The 20446-nt window shown below is 39.4% G+C and overlaps 1 protein-coding gene across 2 annotated transcripts in view; it reads right to left on the reverse strand.

Moving 5' to 3' along the window:
• Positions 1-561: 561 nt before the first annotated feature.
• pik3r4 (phosphoinositide-3-kinase, regulatory subunit 4) overlaps positions 562-20446 on the reverse strand; it is a 79492-nt gene continuing 59607 nt past the window's right edge. For both annotated transcript variants that reach the window (XM_080203397.1, XM_080203404.1), the window contains 6 exons: positions 19637-19848; positions 19245-19376; positions 18206-18306; positions 16993-17081; positions 9430-9550; positions 562-5914 (listed from right to left, as the gene is read on the reverse strand). In XM_080203397.1, coding sequence (XP_080059523.1) covers positions 5744-5914; positions 9430-9550; positions 16993-17081; positions 18206-18306; positions 19245-19376; positions 19637-19848 — 826 coding nt within the window. In that variant the 3' untranslated portion in view covers positions 562-5743. The remainder of the gene's footprint in view (positions 5915-9429; positions 9551-16992; positions 17082-18205; positions 18307-19244; positions 19377-19636; positions 19849-20446) is intronic.

The following is a 20446-nucleotide window of genomic DNA, read 5'->3' on the forward strand; positions in this document are numbered from 1 at the left end:
TTGATATACAGAGACCTTGGTCTGCTCTTGCAATGTCATGACCAACTTTGAAGGAATTTAAAAATTCCTGGTATCAGATAGCTGAACCCACCTAAATCTTAACTCCTATTTGAAGAAACCCTTCTCATTAATTAAAACAATGTTTGTTTTTGTTTCAAGTTATTCCTAACTGTAAAACATATTTTCTTTCATCTATCCTTCTGGTGTGCATGTTTGTAATGGTGATGACTATCCCCCAAGCTTAAATTGATGAATAGACAGTGCTTCTGATTTAACCCTAAAGGCTAAGCAAAATATTACAGATGCTGAAAATCTGAAATAAAAACAGAAAATCCTGGAAACCACAACAAGTCTGGCAACATCTTAGACAGAAAAGTAGAGTTAATGCTTCAAGCCCTTATGACTTATTTCAATTCAAAGTTAACTATTTCCTGCTGCATCTTACCAGTTTTCTACTGCAGCCTGCCAAATTATGAACTGGGATAGAAACAGAATTCTGTTGCAATGGTGTGTCTAAACAAGCCATACCAATAAACTAAATGTGTCAAGTAATTTCAAAGCTTAAAGTTGGCAATTTTTCACTTTAATAAATAAAACCACAAGAACCAGCAGGAGGGGAATTTAATATTTGACCATGACAGCAGCATGACTGTGATTCACTCAAGTTACTCACAATACATCCACTGTTGTCATGCAGTTAACTGTTTGTTCTACTAGTCAGTCTCAGCACATAGAATACAGTTTTTAAATTGTTCAGGATTCTTAATATTTTATGTGCACTTTGGCATTGACAATTCTTCCGATATTCCTTGTTCAGCGTCATTCACGTGGCAATAACTGCAGTTCTCTCATCCGCTGTTTTTGGGGACCCATTGACCTCTGGGGTTTGGTGGTAATTCTTACTCAGTCCAATTAGCAAGATTCCTTCATCCTGACCAGCCCATTCCTTTGAAGGAACTTGTCTAGTTGTTTGGATACGCCTGCAGTTGCACTGGTAAATTCAGTCATTTCCACTGTGCCATGTTCTCAGCATCACGTTGCTCCTGGTCCACTTTGTCCGAGGAGGAGGTATAAGGAGCTGACTAGATGGCAACACATTTCATTGCCGTGGACATGGCTAATGACTGCTTGTGGAAATGTGTGGAAGAGGATTGTTACCATCCCAGCTCAATACTGAAAGTGGTGGCCTGTTCTCTTCAAGATCGTATGATTTTAAGACCTATGGGTACTGGTGCCTCAAGAGTATATTGTCTTTGTTCGTGAAGTGTGGGCATCACTGGTAGGTCAGCATATATTGCCATCTTCGATCGTCCTTGTGAAGGTGGTGAGCTGCCTTCCTTAACTGCTGCAGTCCCTGTAGCTTGTGTGCATACCCATGGTGCTGTAAGGAAGGGAGTTCCAGGATTTTGACACAGTGACAGTTGAGAAATTGCAATAATTTCCAAATCAAGTGGCAGTAGTTAGAAGTCTGCTGCCCTTGTTTTTCTAGATGATAACAAACACTAAAGAAACACGAGCTACGCTCACTATCCATAAGCATGATGGAATATTACAGTTGTTGACAGCTTGTGACGAAAAGGAAATTGCTAAAGAAATAGGAATGACTTTAGCTATACAAGCCCTTGAGGAGCAGAAGGTTTTGAGAACAATTTCTACACACTCTTAAGTGGCCAGTTGAGAAACCAGATGGATCATGATGGATAACAATGGGTTAGAATTTTGAGTAAGAATATACCATCTTCTGCTCCAAAGGTGGCAGCTGTCAAAACTCATGTGCATGTGATGTGGCAACTTAAAATAGTGATTTGCCAGAGTGTGGAAAAAAAGGACAAAGCACATAAACTTTATTAGTACGCATCCAGATAATGACAGATTTAAAGGCTCTGTATCTGAATGAGTAGAATTCATAACAAAATTAATCAATTGTTAGCATGGGTAGAAATAAATATACATCACTTAATAGCCATTAAACGAGCCATGTTTGCGAAGTGACCAGGGCTGGGACTGGCATATTGAAGGAATATTTTGGAATAATGAGAACGTAAGACAATGTGGTAGGGTAACTTTGTTAATTAAAGATGACATCAGCATAATTATGAAATTGACTTAGTTTGAAAGCATAAGATGTAGAATTAGTTTGTTAACAGGTAGGAAATAGAAATATGAGGTGACTTGTGGGAGTAGTTTATGGACCCCCAAACAGTAATTACATGGTAGGACAGAATACACAGGAAGAAATAACTGGGTTATGTAAGAAAGGAACTGTAACAATCATGGGTGACTTTAACATAAATATAGATATGGCAAATGAGATCAGCAAAGATGGCTTAGAAAGGAGTTCAAAAGTATATGGGGGCAATTTCTTAGAGCAGCATTGCTAGTTTTGTTTGTACTATAGCAACCAAAGATTTTTTAAGAAACTGAAAACAGGGTGCAATCTACTAGAACTTGCCTATTAACATTCCTTAACCTGGATGGACAAGCCAATTGTGCCCAGGTTTTTTAGTTGTGATATATGCTGGTGGCACTGGTTCTCACGAGTTAACACTTTCCACAAACAATGAGTTCCCTATGCTTTGAATTCCAAGGCTTGCCCTCAGCATTCACTGAGGGGGTTAGCAAATGTACTGTCCCCAAGACAAGGGCCAAAGAGTCCACCAAGCCTCACAGCACCCTTGCAGGTTATTTTCTCTCTTTCTCCCACCCCCTCCTGGAACTCTGTGCACAGGGCTTATCAGTTAGCCTGTCAGCCTCATGCTTTTGCCTTTCAGGAGGCATAATGGCTAAATAGAGTGTATGATGCCCATGTGACACCATGTATAGGAAGAGACCAGTGTGCAGTTCTGGTTAGTGTGGGAAGTAGTAAGGGAGAGAAACAGAGCACATCAATCAATGACCATCAGTAGGATTCTTCAAGGGCTGATTAGCAATGGGTCAGGGCATGGACAGGAAACCTAACTGATCACACATTCACTTTCTTCCCTTTCAGTAATTACACACATACCATCATGAGGACTGTAAAGTTGGCAGTTATCCTAATAGTCATGAGTTGAGAAAAACCCCTCTATCATCATGCGGCCATGAGGAAGAAGGGTAGTAGGGCCTACTCAACTGCTGAAGGCTGCACCACAGACAATGGTCACATGGAGGTGACATCATCAAGCTAGAGTTTACTGATGACGGATGATATACCTGGAGATGAGTGAGACCAGTGCAGGAGATTCTGGATGTGCAGAATTAGTCACTCTCCTTTGCCAATTCAATAGAATTATATTGAATTATTGTCATATGTGTTGGGATACAGTGAAATATATTGTTTCTTGTGAGCTATACAGACCAACCTTATTGTTCTGAGTACATAGGAGAGAAGGATAGGGTACAAAATATAGTGTTGCAGTTACCGATGGGGTGAGGAGAAAAATCAACTTAATACGTGACTATTCAAATATCTGATGGCAGCAGGGAAGAAGCTGTTCTCGAGTTTGTTAGTATGTGTTTTCAGACTTTTGTATCTTTTCCCTGACAGGTGGTGGTGGAAGAGATTACATCCAATGTGCGTGGAGTCCCTGAGTACGTTAGCTGCTTTTCCAAGGCACAGGAAGCGTAGACAGTGTCAATGGATGAGAAACTGTTTGCATGATGGACTGGACCACGTTCACAACACTTTGTGATTTCTTACAGTCTTGGTCAGAGCAGGAGGCACACCAAACTGTGATGCATTTGGAAAGGATGCTTTCTACAGTGCATCTGTAAAAACTGGTGACAGTCATAATGCACATGCCATATTTCCTTAGCCTTCTGAGAAAGTAGAGGCATTGGTGGGCTCTCTTAGCTATAGCATCAGCATGGGGAGACCAGGACAAATTGTTGGTGATGTGAACAGCTCTCGACCATCTCCACTTCGTCACCTTTGATGTACACAGGGACAGGTCCTCCACTACGTTTCCTGAAGGCGATGACCATCTCCTTCACTTTACTGACATGATGGGAGAGATTATCATCAAACCATTTCACCAGATTCTCTCTCCTTCCTGTGCTATCTCGTCACTGTCTGAGAACCAACCCACTACAGTGGTGTCATCAGCGAACTTGAAAATGGAGTTGGAGCGGAATTTGGCCACGCAGTCATAATTATGTGAAGGGCTGAGGGCACAGCCTTCCAGGGCACCGAAGCTGAGGATTATTGATTTAATTAATCTACTTAATCAAATATAAAATGAAATAGTCTTGTAATTAATCACACCAGCCAAGAAGCTACCGCTGACCTTAAATTTTAATTATTTATATTCTATATTTCCTTTGCAAGGCAAAGAATAACCTCATGTGTCATGCCAGCAAGCTGACCTAAATGCACCACATTTGCACTTTCAGCTAAACTTCCAAGAACTAATAGTTTAAATAATAACCATCCAAAAAAGTATTTTTAGTACAAAAACAAACCCGTATATTTACTAAATAAAGGAACATACTAACAAATACTGTAAAATTGAGGTTCATGTCCAATAACCTAACTGAATCTCTAAACTGAACTCTGAAAGAGGCTGTTACAGCTCCACAGCTTCCAGCACAAAAGATTAAATATTAACAGAAATTTCTCACCAATGATTCCATGCATACCCAAATTCTGGAAGTGTCAGTATCTTTAGTCTTTCTCAAGGCTACTAGAACACAACTGTTATTAGTGTGATTATTCGGCATCAGGTGATTCAGTAGACCAGAACAAAACTAGTTATCTCTCGATAGGGATAAACTAAAAGCATTAACAAAAAGATCAATGACTTGTAAACGGTATCTTGGGGCAAGAACCTTTTTCAAAGACTTTTTTTTGCTGCAGATTCACTTCAACTTAAATTTAATCCTTTGAACCAGCTGATGTGCACTCTTAAACAATCAACTTAAGTACTTATCTAAAGACTACCACCAGAGGTAGTAAGTTTAACCAATTTAAATATCACATATTCCCAGAGAGGAGCATTGTATTTTCTCATTTGATGCTCTACAACCTGGAGTGGCAAAAGGTAAGGAACTCCCTTTGCAATGCATTTATCGAGTATCACTATGGTGAAAGTCTATTCAAAAAAAGCTAACTCAGTTTCTCTTCACCAGCTTCCCCCTCTCCCAAGTATTTGTCGATGTTCTGTGGAGGCTGGAAAGATGCTGGAAGCACCATTTTACCTTTAATGATTCCAAGCATGCTTGCTGCAAGAAATTTCATCACATGGGCAAATGCAGGAATTCAAAGCAGGCATTTTTAAGGTTGAAACATGAAGTGAAAACATTGAAAAAAATTGATATAATTTACCCCAATTTATATAATCCATTAAATTCCAAAGTGCTTTATAATAATTTACCAAGAAATTATTTGGGCTATTGAGATTATGAATTACTTTAAAAAGCATTATTCATATTACACATTTTTGTATCAAGTTCACAGACCCAGAACAAACACTGAATAAATAATATCTCTCGTTATAATGTCATAATCAGTCACATCTCTAGTTAGATATGGAACTGAAAAGACACTTTCAGGTTAACATTTGTGCATGTTCATTTTTACAGTTGCCAGGTCAATAGGATACTAACATATGAAAATGTGAAGAATTGTTTACATAAAAATAAAAACTCTAAGTATTTTTGCAGGAACATAAAAAAAACCAGTGTAGAATCCTTCCTGACCTGTAATCAAGTACATTACTACAAAAAATAAAACAATGTACTTCAGTTGGTTTTCATAATCTAACTGCTACTTCCATACTTTGACAATTCCATCTCGTGAAGCAGTTACAATAAATCCCTGGGTGGTTTGGAAAGCAGCAAGATCCGTAATAATGTCATGGTGCCCGACTGGGAGAGATTCTGGACCTCTTCTGGGTACATCCTCTGATGATCCAACTTTCTGCTTGTTGTGAATTTCCTTTCAAAACATAAAGAATGGTTTATATTGAACAGAAACTTTGAAAAATGTCCAGATTAAATTTAAAAATAGTCAATTAGAAACATTAATTCTATAAAAGGGAATCTTTAGCCAACATTTTTCAAATTTTTTTTTATTAGCAATTGCCCAACACACTGATAAAAAGTGTCATGAAGTAATATTGCAGATACAAACAAAACACACAAATGACAAGTCTGTTCCAATATTATTTAAATGCTTTATCACAGATATCCAAACAGTATCCTGCACGCGCACACACTTCTTAAAGAGAGAACTGGGCACAAACCTATCAAACATTTGAGAATCTCAAACATCCAACGCATTTACAATTTAAAATGATGCACTGCACCATTGAAAGAAAAACTTGAAAGTTCTTCAGATCTCAGAACTCAGTACTTTAGGATCAATGGAACACTTTTAAGTTTTATTCAAGTATGGCAACTAATTTGCCATACCAGAAAAAAATGATTGAGCAACAGGGATTGTTGACTGGGGGATAAATGTTGGCTAAGATATCAGGTCTTATCTTCAAAATAGGTCATGACAACCTTTTTGACCATCTGAATGAGCAGATCCAGCCTTCGATTTAAACACTTGATGGTGAGTCACTCTCTTTGGAATGCACTGAAGTCAGCCTAGATTATGTACTCAGGTGAAAAAAAAAACAGAAAATACTGAAAAAACTCAGCAACTTTGGCAGCATCTGGGAAGAGGGAAATAGTTAATATTTTGAGTCCAAATGACTCTTGATGCTGCCAGACCTTGTTGAGTTTTTCCAATATTTTCTGATACCTGGCATTCATAGTATTTTGCTTTTATTTATGACCTCAGGTCTCTGGAGTGGGTCTTGACACCACAGACTCTCATCCAGAGAAAATTGTGTTACCTCTCAAGTAGCATACAAAAAATCAAAAAGTGCACTGGAAATGGCGTATCTGACAGCATCCAAACAAATGTTGTTTAAATTTTCTGGTAGAGACACCTTCTTCAAAATAGTCATTGACAGTTATTTACATCAATGTCATTATTTAATTGCTTGTTTTTCCCCTCTTCTACTGGAAAAAAAGCTCTTGTCCCCATTCAAAAGACACATTGTCATTCTACAGCAAATCGTGCGTGCATTTTTATTCTCTGTTCCAGTTTTTACTCGAAACCAAATTAAAAACAGAAGGTCAGGGGACATGGAGTTGGGGGTAGGGTGTTAGCGTGGATAGAGGATTGGTTGTCAAATAGGAGGCAGAGAGTGGGGGTCAACGGGTGCTATTCGGATTGGCGGTTGGTGACTAGTGGGGTGCCCCAGGGGTCGGTGCTGGGGCCTCAGCTATTTACCATTTATATAGATGATCTGGAGGAGGGAACCGAGTGCAGAGTGTCGAAATTTGCTGATGACACCAAGATTGGGGGAAAGGCAAATTGTGGGGAGGGTGTGGAGAGTCTGCAGAAGGACCTAGATAGGCTGGGCGAATGGGCCAGGAAATGGCAAATGGAATTTAATGTTGGCAAGTGTGAGGTGGTCCACTTTGGTAGGAAGAATGGTAGGAAGGACTATTACTTACGTGGCAAAAAACTGCAGCAGGCGACGGTGCAGAGGGACCTCGGGGTCCTTGTGCATGAGTCGCAAAATCCCAGCTTGCAGGTGCAGCAGGTGGTCAGGAAGGCGAATGGGATGCTGGCCTTCATAGCGAGGGGGATTGAATATAAAAGTAGGGAGGTCTTGCTGCAGCTGTATAGGGCATTGGTGAGGCCGCAGCTGGAGTACTGTGTGCAGTTTTGGGCGCCGCACCTGCGCAAGGATATTTTGGCCCTGGAGGGAGTGCAGAGGAGGTTTACTAGGCTGATACCGGAGTTGAGGGGATTGAGCTATGAGGAGAGGCTGAATAAACTAGGCTTGTACTCGTTAGAGTTTAGAAGAATGAGGGGAGATCTCATTGAGACGTATAAGATGAATGGGATGGATAGGATAGAGGTGGAGAGACTCTTCCCGCTCAAAAAAGACAGTAGGACTAGGGGGCACAGCCTCAAGATAAAGGGGAGGCGGTTTAGAACGGAGTTGAGGAGGAACTTCTTCACTCAAAGGGTGGTGAATCTCTGGAATTCTCTGCCCGTTGAAGTGGTGGAGGCTGCCTCGCTAAATATTTTTAAGAAGCGGGTTGATGGGTTCTTGATAAGAGAGGGGATTAAGGGTTATGGGGAGAGGGCGGGAAAGTGGAACTGAGCCACGACAGATCAGCCATGATCTTATTGAATGGCGGGGCAGGCTCGAAGGGCTAGATGGCCTACTCCTGCTCCTATTTCTTATGTTCTTATGTTCTAAATGGAATCAATCCAAAGTTGGTTCAATCCTCTCTGGATTTGTAAAGAAAAAAAATCTGAATTTGAAATTTTCTTGGATGTTGCCCTATCAACACAAAAACAAAAACACAATTTCTGCAAACCACTGTACATTTAGGTAACAGAAACCAATCACTTATGCAAATCGAATTCCCCTGAAGCAGTTTTATTTTGCTCATTAGTGTGCGACTATTTTGGAAGATGGAGCATTTAGAATGTGACCTTTGTCCCTCTACCCAGAGTTCACAACTGGTAAACATATTTGTGTCCTTGTTGTTGAATTTAATTTGCTTACACCAGAATTCTAGTCTAGTGATGTCTGTTCCATCATGTCAGTTTTTCATGCTTCCTTTCTAACTCTTGAGCTATACCTTCACTCTTTCCAGTATGTTACTGGACTAGTATCTCAGAATACGTGTTCAAATCCTACCACGGTCATTAGTGAATTTGAATTCACCAAAACAAAATCTAGAACAAAAGGCTGATATCAGTAAAAGGTGACTATGAAGTTGTTGGACTGTCTTCAAAATTTAACTGGTTCACATGTCTTTCAAGAAAAAAAGTCTACTGTCTAACACAGTTTTGTCTTTATATTACTTCATTCTTTCGCTGCCAATGACTTTTAACTAAAATCTGAAATGATGTTGAAAGCCCTCATGCAGTTCAGACTTTTAGACAGTAAAATACATTTCGTCTAATATTTTCCATTATGTCTGCTACAAATATGACTTCTGCCTTTTAAACAGCTGTTTTCCATTTAATAACTTCATAGTTATTTTCCTCCTTGTGTTTTCTTTTCAATTCCCTGATCCTTTTTAAATGCTGCTCACGCAAGTTTCCTGACCGAGGAAGAGTCTTAAGGCCAGAGATGCCAACTAATTTGTTTCTCTACAGTTGCATGACCTAATGAATATTTTCAGCATTTTTTATTTTTAAATTTTGAACCTTATTGAGTAATATACATGCAGAGACCAGATATTCCACTATAGTTTTTCAAAGCCATTTAATAAGATTAGCTTTAGTTAGTTGGGTGGTTGGTCTTTATTTTGTTATGAATTACAGCCAATACTATGTACCAAAATTAATGCTGTATACTGCTGTTGAAATGCAAGAATCATTAATTAAAATCTTTGAGAAAGGTGGTTATGTTCGGTGAAACCTACCTGCACAACTTCAGTTCCTTCAATTATTTTTCTGTAATAGGAAACAGATGGACAATGCAAAGCATCATTTGCACCACCTGCTACAATGTATGATCGCTCTGGGTATGCTAGATCCCAGAATCTGTGGAAATAATTTTAAAAATACTTTAATTTTACAGTAACATAATTATGGTTGGCAAAATATATAGTTGCATTAAATGGCTGTAGATAAATTGTTACAAAATTGGTTTTAAAGAAGGTGTTTTAAAAGGCCAGCTCATCTGTCATATTAACTCAATACAGAATGCTCTCCTGATGGTGCAGTTGGTAGCTAAAGGACAAAGAAAAAGGAAAAACATATTGACGTAGCACCTTTCACAAATTCAGGGCACCAAGATGCTTTACAAAGAATTTTTGAAGTACAGTCATGCTTGTAATGTAGGAACCTGATCAGTCAACTTGGAAGTTGATGACTGCTTTGCAATGTGATGATATTCTGTTAGTGATGCTGGTCAAGGGATAAATATTGACAAATATATTGGGGAGAATTCTTCTGCTCTTCTCAAATGTTTTACATTCAACCAAGGGCAGAGGGATCCTTGGTTTAATACCTCATTCAACAATGTAGTACTTAGTACTGTACTGGAGGGTCAGCCTGGATTTTCTATCCAAGCTTTTGGAATGGGACTTAAAGTCTACACTCTTCTGATTTAGAGGCAAGAATATGGCATATTGAGTTAGCTGATCTCTGAGGCAGCATTTGAGGGCACCACAATTCTTCTGGAAAGAAAAATCTGCCAGTAATTAACTACTTTTTTTTGACATGGAGGGTAGTGGGTTTCTGGAATTCACTGCCCAATTAGTGGTGGAGGCAGAGACCCTGGATCTGCACCTGAAGTGCTGTAAGCTATAGGGTTATGAATCAGGTGCTGGAAGGCAAAATTAGAAAAGGCACTTGAGTGCTCTCAGGATGGCATGGACAAGATGGCCAAATGGGTTCTTTCAGTGCTGTAACTGTTCTATGGTACTGGCTGCTACCTGCTTGAGCTATGTATTCGTGGCCATTTTGCACGTTCTCCTCATATCTGCGTGGGTTTCCTCTGGGTGCTCCAGTTTCCTCCCACAATCCAAAGATGTGCATATTAGGTTGATTGGCCATGCTAAAATTGCCTCTTAGTGTCCTGAGATATGTAGATTAGAGGGATTAGTGGGTAAAATATGTAGGGATATGGAGGTGGGCCTGGGTGGGATTGTGGTCAGTGCAGACTCAATGGGCCAAATGGCCTCTTTCTGAATTTAAAAAAGTTCTATGAAAATCACACATGGCATTGAGAAGGCTGTTGACTAATTATTTTCTGGGACCAACTTCATCATCCCAATTCCCTGTCTATATTTACACAGGAGTACTACTTGGTGCCAGAAGGCAAGCAATGATTGTGCAAATGCACTGCAGAGAAGCCAACATCTTCAAGGATGTGAAGGGTCAAAACTGACAGAAAAGTTACAACTGTAAAATCTAATATTCAGGTACTCAACAGGGCAAACAGCAACATTTCAAACACTGTAATTCTGGCAGACAGTTCAAGTTCAGAGATGCTCTCCACTCTAAAAAGAGATGATTAATATAGCACGACACCTGTGAGCGCATCCATTATTTGCTATGCACAATTCTGAACAGTATATAAACAACGTGTTTGGACTGTCAGTCAGATATTGGTGTTGGTTTATAAAGAAGACATTTAACATTTTAGCTGTTGGTAAAATTGAGAAAAAAAGGATAAATTTGGCAATTACTGATAAGTAATTTTGATGCATTATTGGGATAGCAGGAAAGATAAGAAACACAAGAATTCAAGAGCCATGCCAGTGACCCCTTGCAGAAGAGATAAGTCAAAGGCAGATAAGCTGAGCAGGACAATGCACTGGAAGTGAACAGTGAAAGCAGTATTGAAGAATCCCTACCGTGCAGCAGGCCATTCAGCCTAACATCAACTCTGGCCCTATCCCCGTAACCCCATATATTTACCTTGCTACTTTCCCTTACACTATGGGCCAATTTAACCTGGCCAATCAACCTAACCCACATATCTTTGGAGAGAGAGAGAGAGAGGAAGCAGTTGCATCCAGGGGAAACGCACGCAAACATGCGAGAACATGCAAACTCCACACAGACAGTGACCCAAAGCTGGAATTGAATACCTGGCACTGTGAGGCAGCAGCATTAACCACGACCCCACTGGAGCAGCAATGGATCAAAATTTGTTTTCAAAGTAACGGATGGGATCTATCCCCATTACTGTGGGAGGCAAGGGAAGAAATATCTGGGGCCTTAACAGGTATCTTCACATTCTCACTGACTACAGGAGAAATTCTAGAGGACTGGAGCATAGTTATTGTTCCCTTGGTTGAGAAAGGAAGCAGGGATAATTCAGGGAAGTATAGGCTGGTGAGCCTGAAATCAGTGATAGAGAAGCTTTCGGAGAAGATACTGAGGGACAGGATATACGCACATTTGGAAGAAAATGGACTAGTTAGTGACAAGCAACATGGTTTTGTATAAGGACAGTCATGTCTCATCAATTTGACTGAGTTTTCTGAAGAGATGACAAAGATAACTCATAAGGGAAGGGCTGTGGATGTAGTTTATATGGACTTTAGTAAGTCATTTGACAAAGTCCCTCATGGCAAACTGATACAAAAACTAAAATCACATAGGATTCAGGATGGCTGGCTGGATAGATACAGAACTAGCATGGTTATGGAAGACAGAGAGTAGCAGTGGAAGGGCGTTTTTCAGATTGGAGACCCGTAGCTAGTGGAGTTCCGCAGGGATCAATGCTGGAGCTTCTGTTTATAGTATATTAAAATGATCTGGAGGAAAATGTAGGGGGTCTGATTAAGAAGTTTGTGAATGACATGAAGATTGGAGTTGCTAATAGTGCGAAGGATTGTCAAAGGATACAACAGGATAAAGATAGATTGGAGACTTGAGCATAGAAAGGGCAGATGGAGTTTAATCTGGACAAATGCAAGGAGAAGCATTTTGGAGGTTCACATTTAGGTGTGAAGTATACTGTAAATGGCAGAACCCTTAGGAACATTAATATACAGAGGGACTCGGGCATGCAGGTCCACAGTTCCCCAAAAGTGGCAACACAGGTGGCCAAGGTGATTAAAAAAGCATATGCATGTTTGCCTTCATCAGCCGGGGCATTGAGTACAAGTTGGGAAATCATATTGGAGCAATATGAAACCTTGGTTAGGCTGCATTTGAAGTATTGCACGCAGTTCTGGCCATCACACTAATAGAGGAAGTGGAAGCTTTGGAGACAGTGAAAAGAAGGTTCACCAGGATGTTGCCTGGTCCCGAAGGTGTTGGCTATGAGGAGAGGTTGAATAGGATTGTTTTCACCGGAAAGACAGAAGCCGAGGGAAGACCTGGTAGAGGTCTACAAAATTATGGCAGGCATAGACAGGGTGGATAGCCTTTCTCCCAGGGTGGAAGTATCAACTGCAAGTGTGCACAGGCTCAAGGTGAGAGGGAAGTAGTTTAAGGGAGATGTGTGGGGAAAGTTTTTCACACAGAGTGGTGGGTGCTTGGAACACATTGCCAGAGGTGGTGATGGAAGCAGACACGTTAGCAACATTTAAGAGTCATTTGGATGGGTACATGAATAGCAGGGAAGAGAGAGATATGGACCAAGTAAGGTCAGAAGGTTTTTTTTTAAAGCTTAGTTAGGGCTTCATGATCAGCACAGGCTTGGAGGGCTGAAGGGCTGGACTTTTCTTTGTTCTTAAGAATGTGGCTAATGACGTCCACTGTTATTTATGTGCAAATAATATAGCAATTTCAAGAGAAGAGATTATGTACATCCTTCGTCAAGTATCCAGAAATTACCACCAACATTTGTACAGCTTAGTGTAAACTTGAGGCAGTAAGTAATTTTTAAAAATTGATCAGCATTTAGGCTTAGTGCAAGTTAGAAAAATAAGTTTACGAATAAAAAAAGATACTACTAATTCAGACTACAACATGACAGTGCAGAATATGTCACTAGACTGCAGTATATGGCAATTTATGGACTGGAAACTGCTCAGAATAAACACTGGCACAAAATATTTTCATCTCAAATATTTCTGAATCGGCCAGTGGGTTGTAGAGGGACTCTGACACATAAAACAGTGACACGAGTATCTAAACAGCTTGCTCCAGACTTTGATCATACCACACATTAAGGTGTAGATATAAGACAGGATTAATAATGTACAGACCAAGAGGAATCCAAGTAATTTATAGAATGGAGAGACTGAACCTATTCAACATTGTGAGGTGTGATCTGGCATGCATGGATTTTTTTTGTGTGATGCCCCTTTCAAACCAAAGTGGTCTGGGAGTATTAAATACAAGGTCAATTTGTCACAAAGTTATGACAGCTTTAGGTTCCAAGAAATGTCCATGTAACCTGGGGTTGCCATGCGATGAACAGCTAAGAAGCAATGGCATATAACAATATAATTGCCCTGGATCTGGGTCAGCTTGTGAACACTATTTGGCAGTTTTTTTAAAAAAAAAATAATTCATGGAATGAGGAGATCACTGGCTGGGCAAGCATTTATTGCTCATCCCTAATTGCGACTGAATGGAGAGCATCAAGAGTCAATCGTATTGCTGTGGATCTGGTGTCACAGGTAGGCCAGGCCAGCAAGCATTGCAGATTTGTTTCCTTAAAAAACATTACTGAATCTGGTAGGTTTTTACGACAATCAGCAATGGTTTCATCATCATTAGATTTTTATTGTATTTTTATATTTCAAATTTCAGCATCTGCAGTGGTGGGATTCGAACCCAGGCATCCAGAGCATTATCTGGGTGTCCGGATTAGTAGCCCAGTGACAATATCACTATTGCACCACCTTCCCAGCTCAGAACACAATTACTGTACAAATGAAACAAAGCAGGTTGTCTCAACGGAACAATTTTGTATTTGGCAATTTTAGAACAGACCCTGATATTGAAATAGGGCTCTGAGAATTGAACAGAGACTATAATTGTGTGGTACACAATTGAAAAGGGCAGAGCGCTAAAGATAGGAAGGGCAAAGGACTGTAGATTGGTCAAGATCCATTTCTGCTGTTCCAGTTACCAAAAATTATTTAAATGGGTTTGGAGAAGGGGGTTTCTTGAAAATTTGTATCATCAGGATGGTCAGGATCAAAGCAAGAGGGGTACACACATCTGAGAACTTTGGATGGATTATGGCTGCTGGTTAATGCAACTCAAGATCGAAACTATTAAATGGAAAGTGAGAAATCCTACAAAGTTAAGATAGAGTTAGAAAGATTGAGATCACATATTTGTGCAGGAAGTAACAGGAGTAATTGAAGTATATCTTTGTTATATCTTTCACTTGTTAATTGATGTTTAAATTGTGTTGATTTTAGTTATTTTGTTCCAGTAAAGGTTTTAAAACATGAAATCCTGTCCATTGGTTTTCTTCCCTTTCGCTTTGAGAGAATTGCTTTCTTTTATAAGTTATTGGTCTCCATGGGGATCAGAAACAATGCTCTCATTACCTGTGGGGATAAGGATAAAATCATGGAGACAATGAAAAAATCTATTAGAAAGACAGCCAGTATGCAGAATGTGGAATATTGGAGCAAGAAGCTGTCCAACGATGGAAGAGGAACTTAATATGGTCATTGTACGTGATTCAAAAGTTAACACTTTAGTAAGCAAGACTGAGAATCCAACAAGGTATGCTGCCTACCCAGCACCAAGGAAATCTTGAAAGATTATTGGAGAGGAAAGGGAAGGATCCAATCATTGTATTCCACATACACAATAGGTTCAGTTTGAGAGCACCAGGAATGAGGAGTTAAACAAACGGGACCTCAAGGGTTATAATCTCTTGTTATCTAAGACATTCAAATTAGCATAGGCATAAACAGATTTGAGAGATTTTATTTTACAGTGACCACGTGACTACAAAATTAGTGTTGTGGGAAAGAAGAGTTCAATTTTGTGGGGCAATGGGATTAGTATTGGGAGATGCATTATCGGCCTCAGCTACATCTGATCTGGCCTGAGATTAGGGTTCGAGCAGAAAGGTGCAAGAGGGGACTCAGGTGGAAGAAATATTAGCTGAAAAAAAATAAACAAAAAGGAAGAGAGTTACAATCAAAAATTGTGCTTTTGTCAATACCTGCAAAGGTATAATAGTGATTAAGTCAGGAGATAAAATATAAGAAAACAAAGGTGAGTAAAATAAAAACAAAAGGACAGTTTAGGGTACGTAGCCTAAATAGGCATTTTTTATACAAACAGCAAATAAGGAACAATTTGAATGACTGCAGGCACAAATTAAACTTGGAGGGTATCAAATGGTAGCCATTATTGACATTTGGCTGCAAGGCAATCAGGACTGGGACTAAATGCAAGCTTTACAGGAAATAGCAGAAGTGCAGCTGCAGTGATAAAGGATGAACTGACTTCAATTATAAGGAAGAATATAATGAAAAAGAGGTAAAGCAAGCTAAGACGACTTTGAGTGGATATAGGAAATAGCAAATAATTCAAGACTGTCAAGGGAGTTACATTCAGCAAACCCCAATTTAATGTTTCCCCTTAATATCAACGTTAATGGGGCCTGCAATTTCAGTGAGCATCACAGTATTCATTTTAAATTGTTTCTCGCATAACCTGATTGGCACCATTTTGGAGCAACCTCATCCTGTGCCCAACCCTCGGAACTGTGGCTTCTCCCAATGTCTGACCAGTCTCTTGTTGAACAATTTACTGCCTGACTCATCCTTTCATCACTCCTCCATCCTGGACCTGCATTCCCATTCAAGATCCAGATCTAACCTGATGTCGGTGCTCCAAAGTTGTGATGGTACAGAACTGCCAAGTATGGGCTAATATAATCCTTTTTTTCAAAATGAATGTCAAAGCTACATCACCTGACTCGCTACTCATCTCCAGTGCACCTTGTTCATAGGGAGGGTTCAGGAGAAGGAATTAGTCATCGGGAGCATTAAAAAAAGATGGATTATAACTGCCCCAGCTTGGTACTTGTCCACTATTGCGACTCACACTGCCACACCCCTGGAGCTCCAGCTTCATATTGGATCAAAACAGTGAGGGACCAGGAGAAAGCAACATTTTTCTCAATCATTTTAAAATCTATTTTATTTCAATTACACACACAAATTATCAAATAATGCTGTAACTGAAAGGCACCAATGTGGAGGGGGCATCGCTTCACATGTAATTATAGCATATGTGGGGTGGCCTCAAATTAATCTTAATGCACTGGCCCCATTCTGTCACCAGAAGGCCACCTCCAGGCATCAGGTGGCCTTAATAATTATGCTAACCTGAATATGGGTAGCTGTCACCCTGTCAAACTCACACCTCCCTCCAAAAACTGGCCAGGAGGCAGGAAGATGCCAGAAGGCATTACAGGTTTATCTACTTCCAGCAGACTTCCAAAATCCAACCCAATTTGTGGATACATGTTGCCAGATCCTTAAAATACGAAAATGATCTGCCATTTTAAGCCAATTCTATCCAAAGTACATCACCTTATTCTCATATCTGACCCAGCAGTTAATAGTAGAGGATTTCCATCTGCTGGACTGCAGTAGATTCCATGGACACTATGCGTTGAAGGCTAAAGATTAAAACAAAAACAAGAAATGTTACCAAAACACAATTAAACCTTGAACATAAAACAAAAGCAAAATATGGCTGCTGGAAATCTGAAACAAAAACAGAATGTGCTGTTAAAACTCAGCTGAATGGCAGCATCTGTGGAAAGAAAAACAGAGTTAAAGCTGCAAGTCCAAAATTACTCTTGTACTTAAATCTTTTCATAGTCTCACCTATTCCCAATTCCATAACACCCTCCAGTCCCCAAATCACAAACTCTCTATTTGATTCTGGCCTCGTGTCCATACATGCAACTCATATGACCCGGTCATTGGTGGTTTTGTTTTCAATCACAGGCTCCGAAAAGGACCTCGGTCTGCTTCTCTAGGGTCCAGATTGCTTCAAGATTCTCCTTCAAATCAATTTTTTTTTTCCAAACAAACATATGGTTGGTCACTACTTCCAATATCTTATTCTTTCACTCCATATCCATAACTTTGATTATACCTCTGTGAAGCATTTAGGGACTTTTTTGAAATTACACTTAAAGCATTATAAGATTCAAGAACCGTTTCTTCCCTACTATCATCAGATTTTTGAATGGGCCTACCTTATATTAAGTTGATGTTTTTCTATTTCCTAGCTATAACTTTACCACTAGAATTTGCACCCTCTCCTTTCCTTCTTCCCTATGTACTCTATGAATGGTATGCTTCGTCTATCTAGTGCTCAAGAAACGATACTTTTCACTATATATCAATACATATGACAATAATATATCAAATTACATGATGTGGGGAGACAGTGGCATAGTGATATTGTCACTGGATTGGTAAATCAAAGACCCATGGTAGTACTCTGCAGCTCCTGGGTCAAATCACACCACAGCAGGCAGTGAAATTTGAATTCCATGAAATAAATTCTGAATTGAAAGTCTAATAATGGCCATGAATTCATTGTTAATTACGAACAGTTATTATTAAACTGGGAAAAGGTTGTGGTGGAAGAGGGTACAAAGAACAGCAGTTTATCTTGGTTGCATATCCTTAATTTCACAATTAACAAATTAATCTACTAATCAGGTGGCAAAAATAGGAATTAAATCTTAACGGTTAAGATTAAAAGTTTGAAGGTTTAGCCACAAACCTGCATTTCAGACAGGGGTGGAGCACTGCTGGCCCAAAGGGTGAATCGTCTGTCACCAGTTTCCATGTCCCACATTGAAACTTCATTATTTCCTTGAACAGCTAAATAGGTATGTCAAAACAAGCAAGAAGTGTGATAAGTGTGAGGCAACTCCAGCACAGTGGATCAACAGAGAGCTACAGCTCATACAAAGATATACCAACACATCAGACATGACATGCACACAGATGATTTGTCACATCATGCTTTATGAGGCTCAGATTTGTGTCAGGTAATGGTAAATATTTGCAGCTTGTGGAACAAGATCTGCTGCTAAAAGAATCCAGTGGTCAGACTTCACTAATAGCTGTGAAAGTCACTGTCACCCTCAACTTCCTTGCCTTTGGATCCACGCAGGGTTCTACCAGACATTTTCATGATCCTGGATATCAGCAGCCCAGAAATGCACAAGATAACTGACCACCAATGATGCCTGTTAAGAGCAGTAGACACATGAGCACGAAGCTCTGACTCACACAAGTGCAGAGCATTAGCATTTGCACCAATTTGACAATTAAGGCAAACAGAGGTAACCCAGGACTATTCAGTGCAAGAGATTCTAATATATTATGAATCTAAGGTGCAATCACAAGATGCTGCTTATCCAGGGGTGCACAAGCAACTACCAAGATGTCTTTATCCTGTAGTAGCTCAATATCCCTGATCTCCTAACACCTCACTGGCTACACAGAGACAAAGAATATTCAATTGTGGCTGACATCAACCATCAGGAAGCCAAGCAATGAGGTCTGGATGAAGTACAATGATATGGCATACATTTTGTATAATGAAAGCAATCTGAAAGCCAGAGGTCTCAGTGAGCAAGTCATTGGCATACTGAAGTTGAGTTCAGGTGCTTGAACAAGTCTGAAGGCATTCTGCGATATGCACTGGGCAAGCCACACAATGGGTGTGGCTTGTTGCACATTGCACAAGGCATAGCAGCTAGAGAAGGGAGAAGTAATAGCCCACAAGTAACCTAAACGTGCGTTGAATTTACCTGCAATGACCCATGACTGGCAGAGGGGATGCATAAGTAGACGTCGAATGCGAGCCCTGGCTGGGTGACAATGACTTGAAATAGGCAGCTGAAATCTCATATCCCAACAAGCCATAGTGCCATTACTTGTACCTTTTAGAAAGAAACTAGTTACAGAAACAAATATAGCAAGCATCTTAATTTTAAGCCCTCAAAATTACCACTTACTCCAAAAATAAAATTTCTGATAATTGTATTTGACTGAAAAATAAGCCAAGTGAAATTTATCTACAGAATTTTAGTAATTTGAGTCACAGATACAATTTTCCATTTCACCAATGCAACTATTATGGAAACATCCTATGGTACAAAACAAAAAAATTTGACAAATAAATTTGAAAAATAATACTTACCAATACATAACCAGCATTGATGTATATCTACGGCAAAGGAAGTTGCAAGTCCAAGTCTCAAATCATGCTTTAAAGTCCAGGCATTTGTTGATGACCTCAGGTCCCAGCCAACTAAAGAACCATTTACAGTTGCATATGCTAAAACAGACTGTGCACCTGCATTAAAATGATGAATATCCACCACACAACCATCTTCTTTCTGGTCCAAAGCTCTTGGTAAAATAAAATAATAGATTTGTTAGCATGAACATGGGTGCAATTGTTAATTGCTTATAGTTGATGTAATGTAAAATGCTGGCAATACTTATCAAGAAGATTGATTTTGTAATGAAATTGGTTTTTGAACCAGAAACCTCTCCCCTAATATTGAGATCATACCATGCATTTATAAATAACTAAACCTTTATCTTTCAATTCTAGGTTCCACTTTGAAAATTGAGATAAGTTACCACAGAAGAATCAACAGCAGTTTAAATTCAAACTCCAGATACAGGATAACAATTTATCTGGCTAAGATTTACTGTTAGTCATACTGAATCACATGTTAATTCCAATTCACTTTTCATCAATGAGATGAACTTAAAACACATTTATGAATGTTCAATTTAGGTTGCCAGAATTACACAGGAATAAAATTGCTGTTCTCAGCAATGCAATATTAAAATATTAAAAAGTTAAATGTTGTATTAATAGAACTGTAACTTTAAGACAAACGAACAATTTGATTTCAAATTAGAAGATATTGATGAAAGGCAGTTTACCCATCCACGCATTAATAAATTAATCAAAGTGTACAAAGATGCAGCAAGA

Source organism: Carcharhinus amblyrhynchos, chromosome 2 (assembly GCF_965287045.1).
Source record: "Carcharhinus amblyrhynchos chromosome 2, sCarAmb.v2.hapA, whole genome shotgun sequence".
NCBI classification, from domain to species: domain Eukaryota; kingdom Metazoa; phylum Chordata; class Chondrichthyes; order Carcharhiniformes; family Carcharhinidae; genus Carcharhinus; species Carcharhinus amblyrhynchos.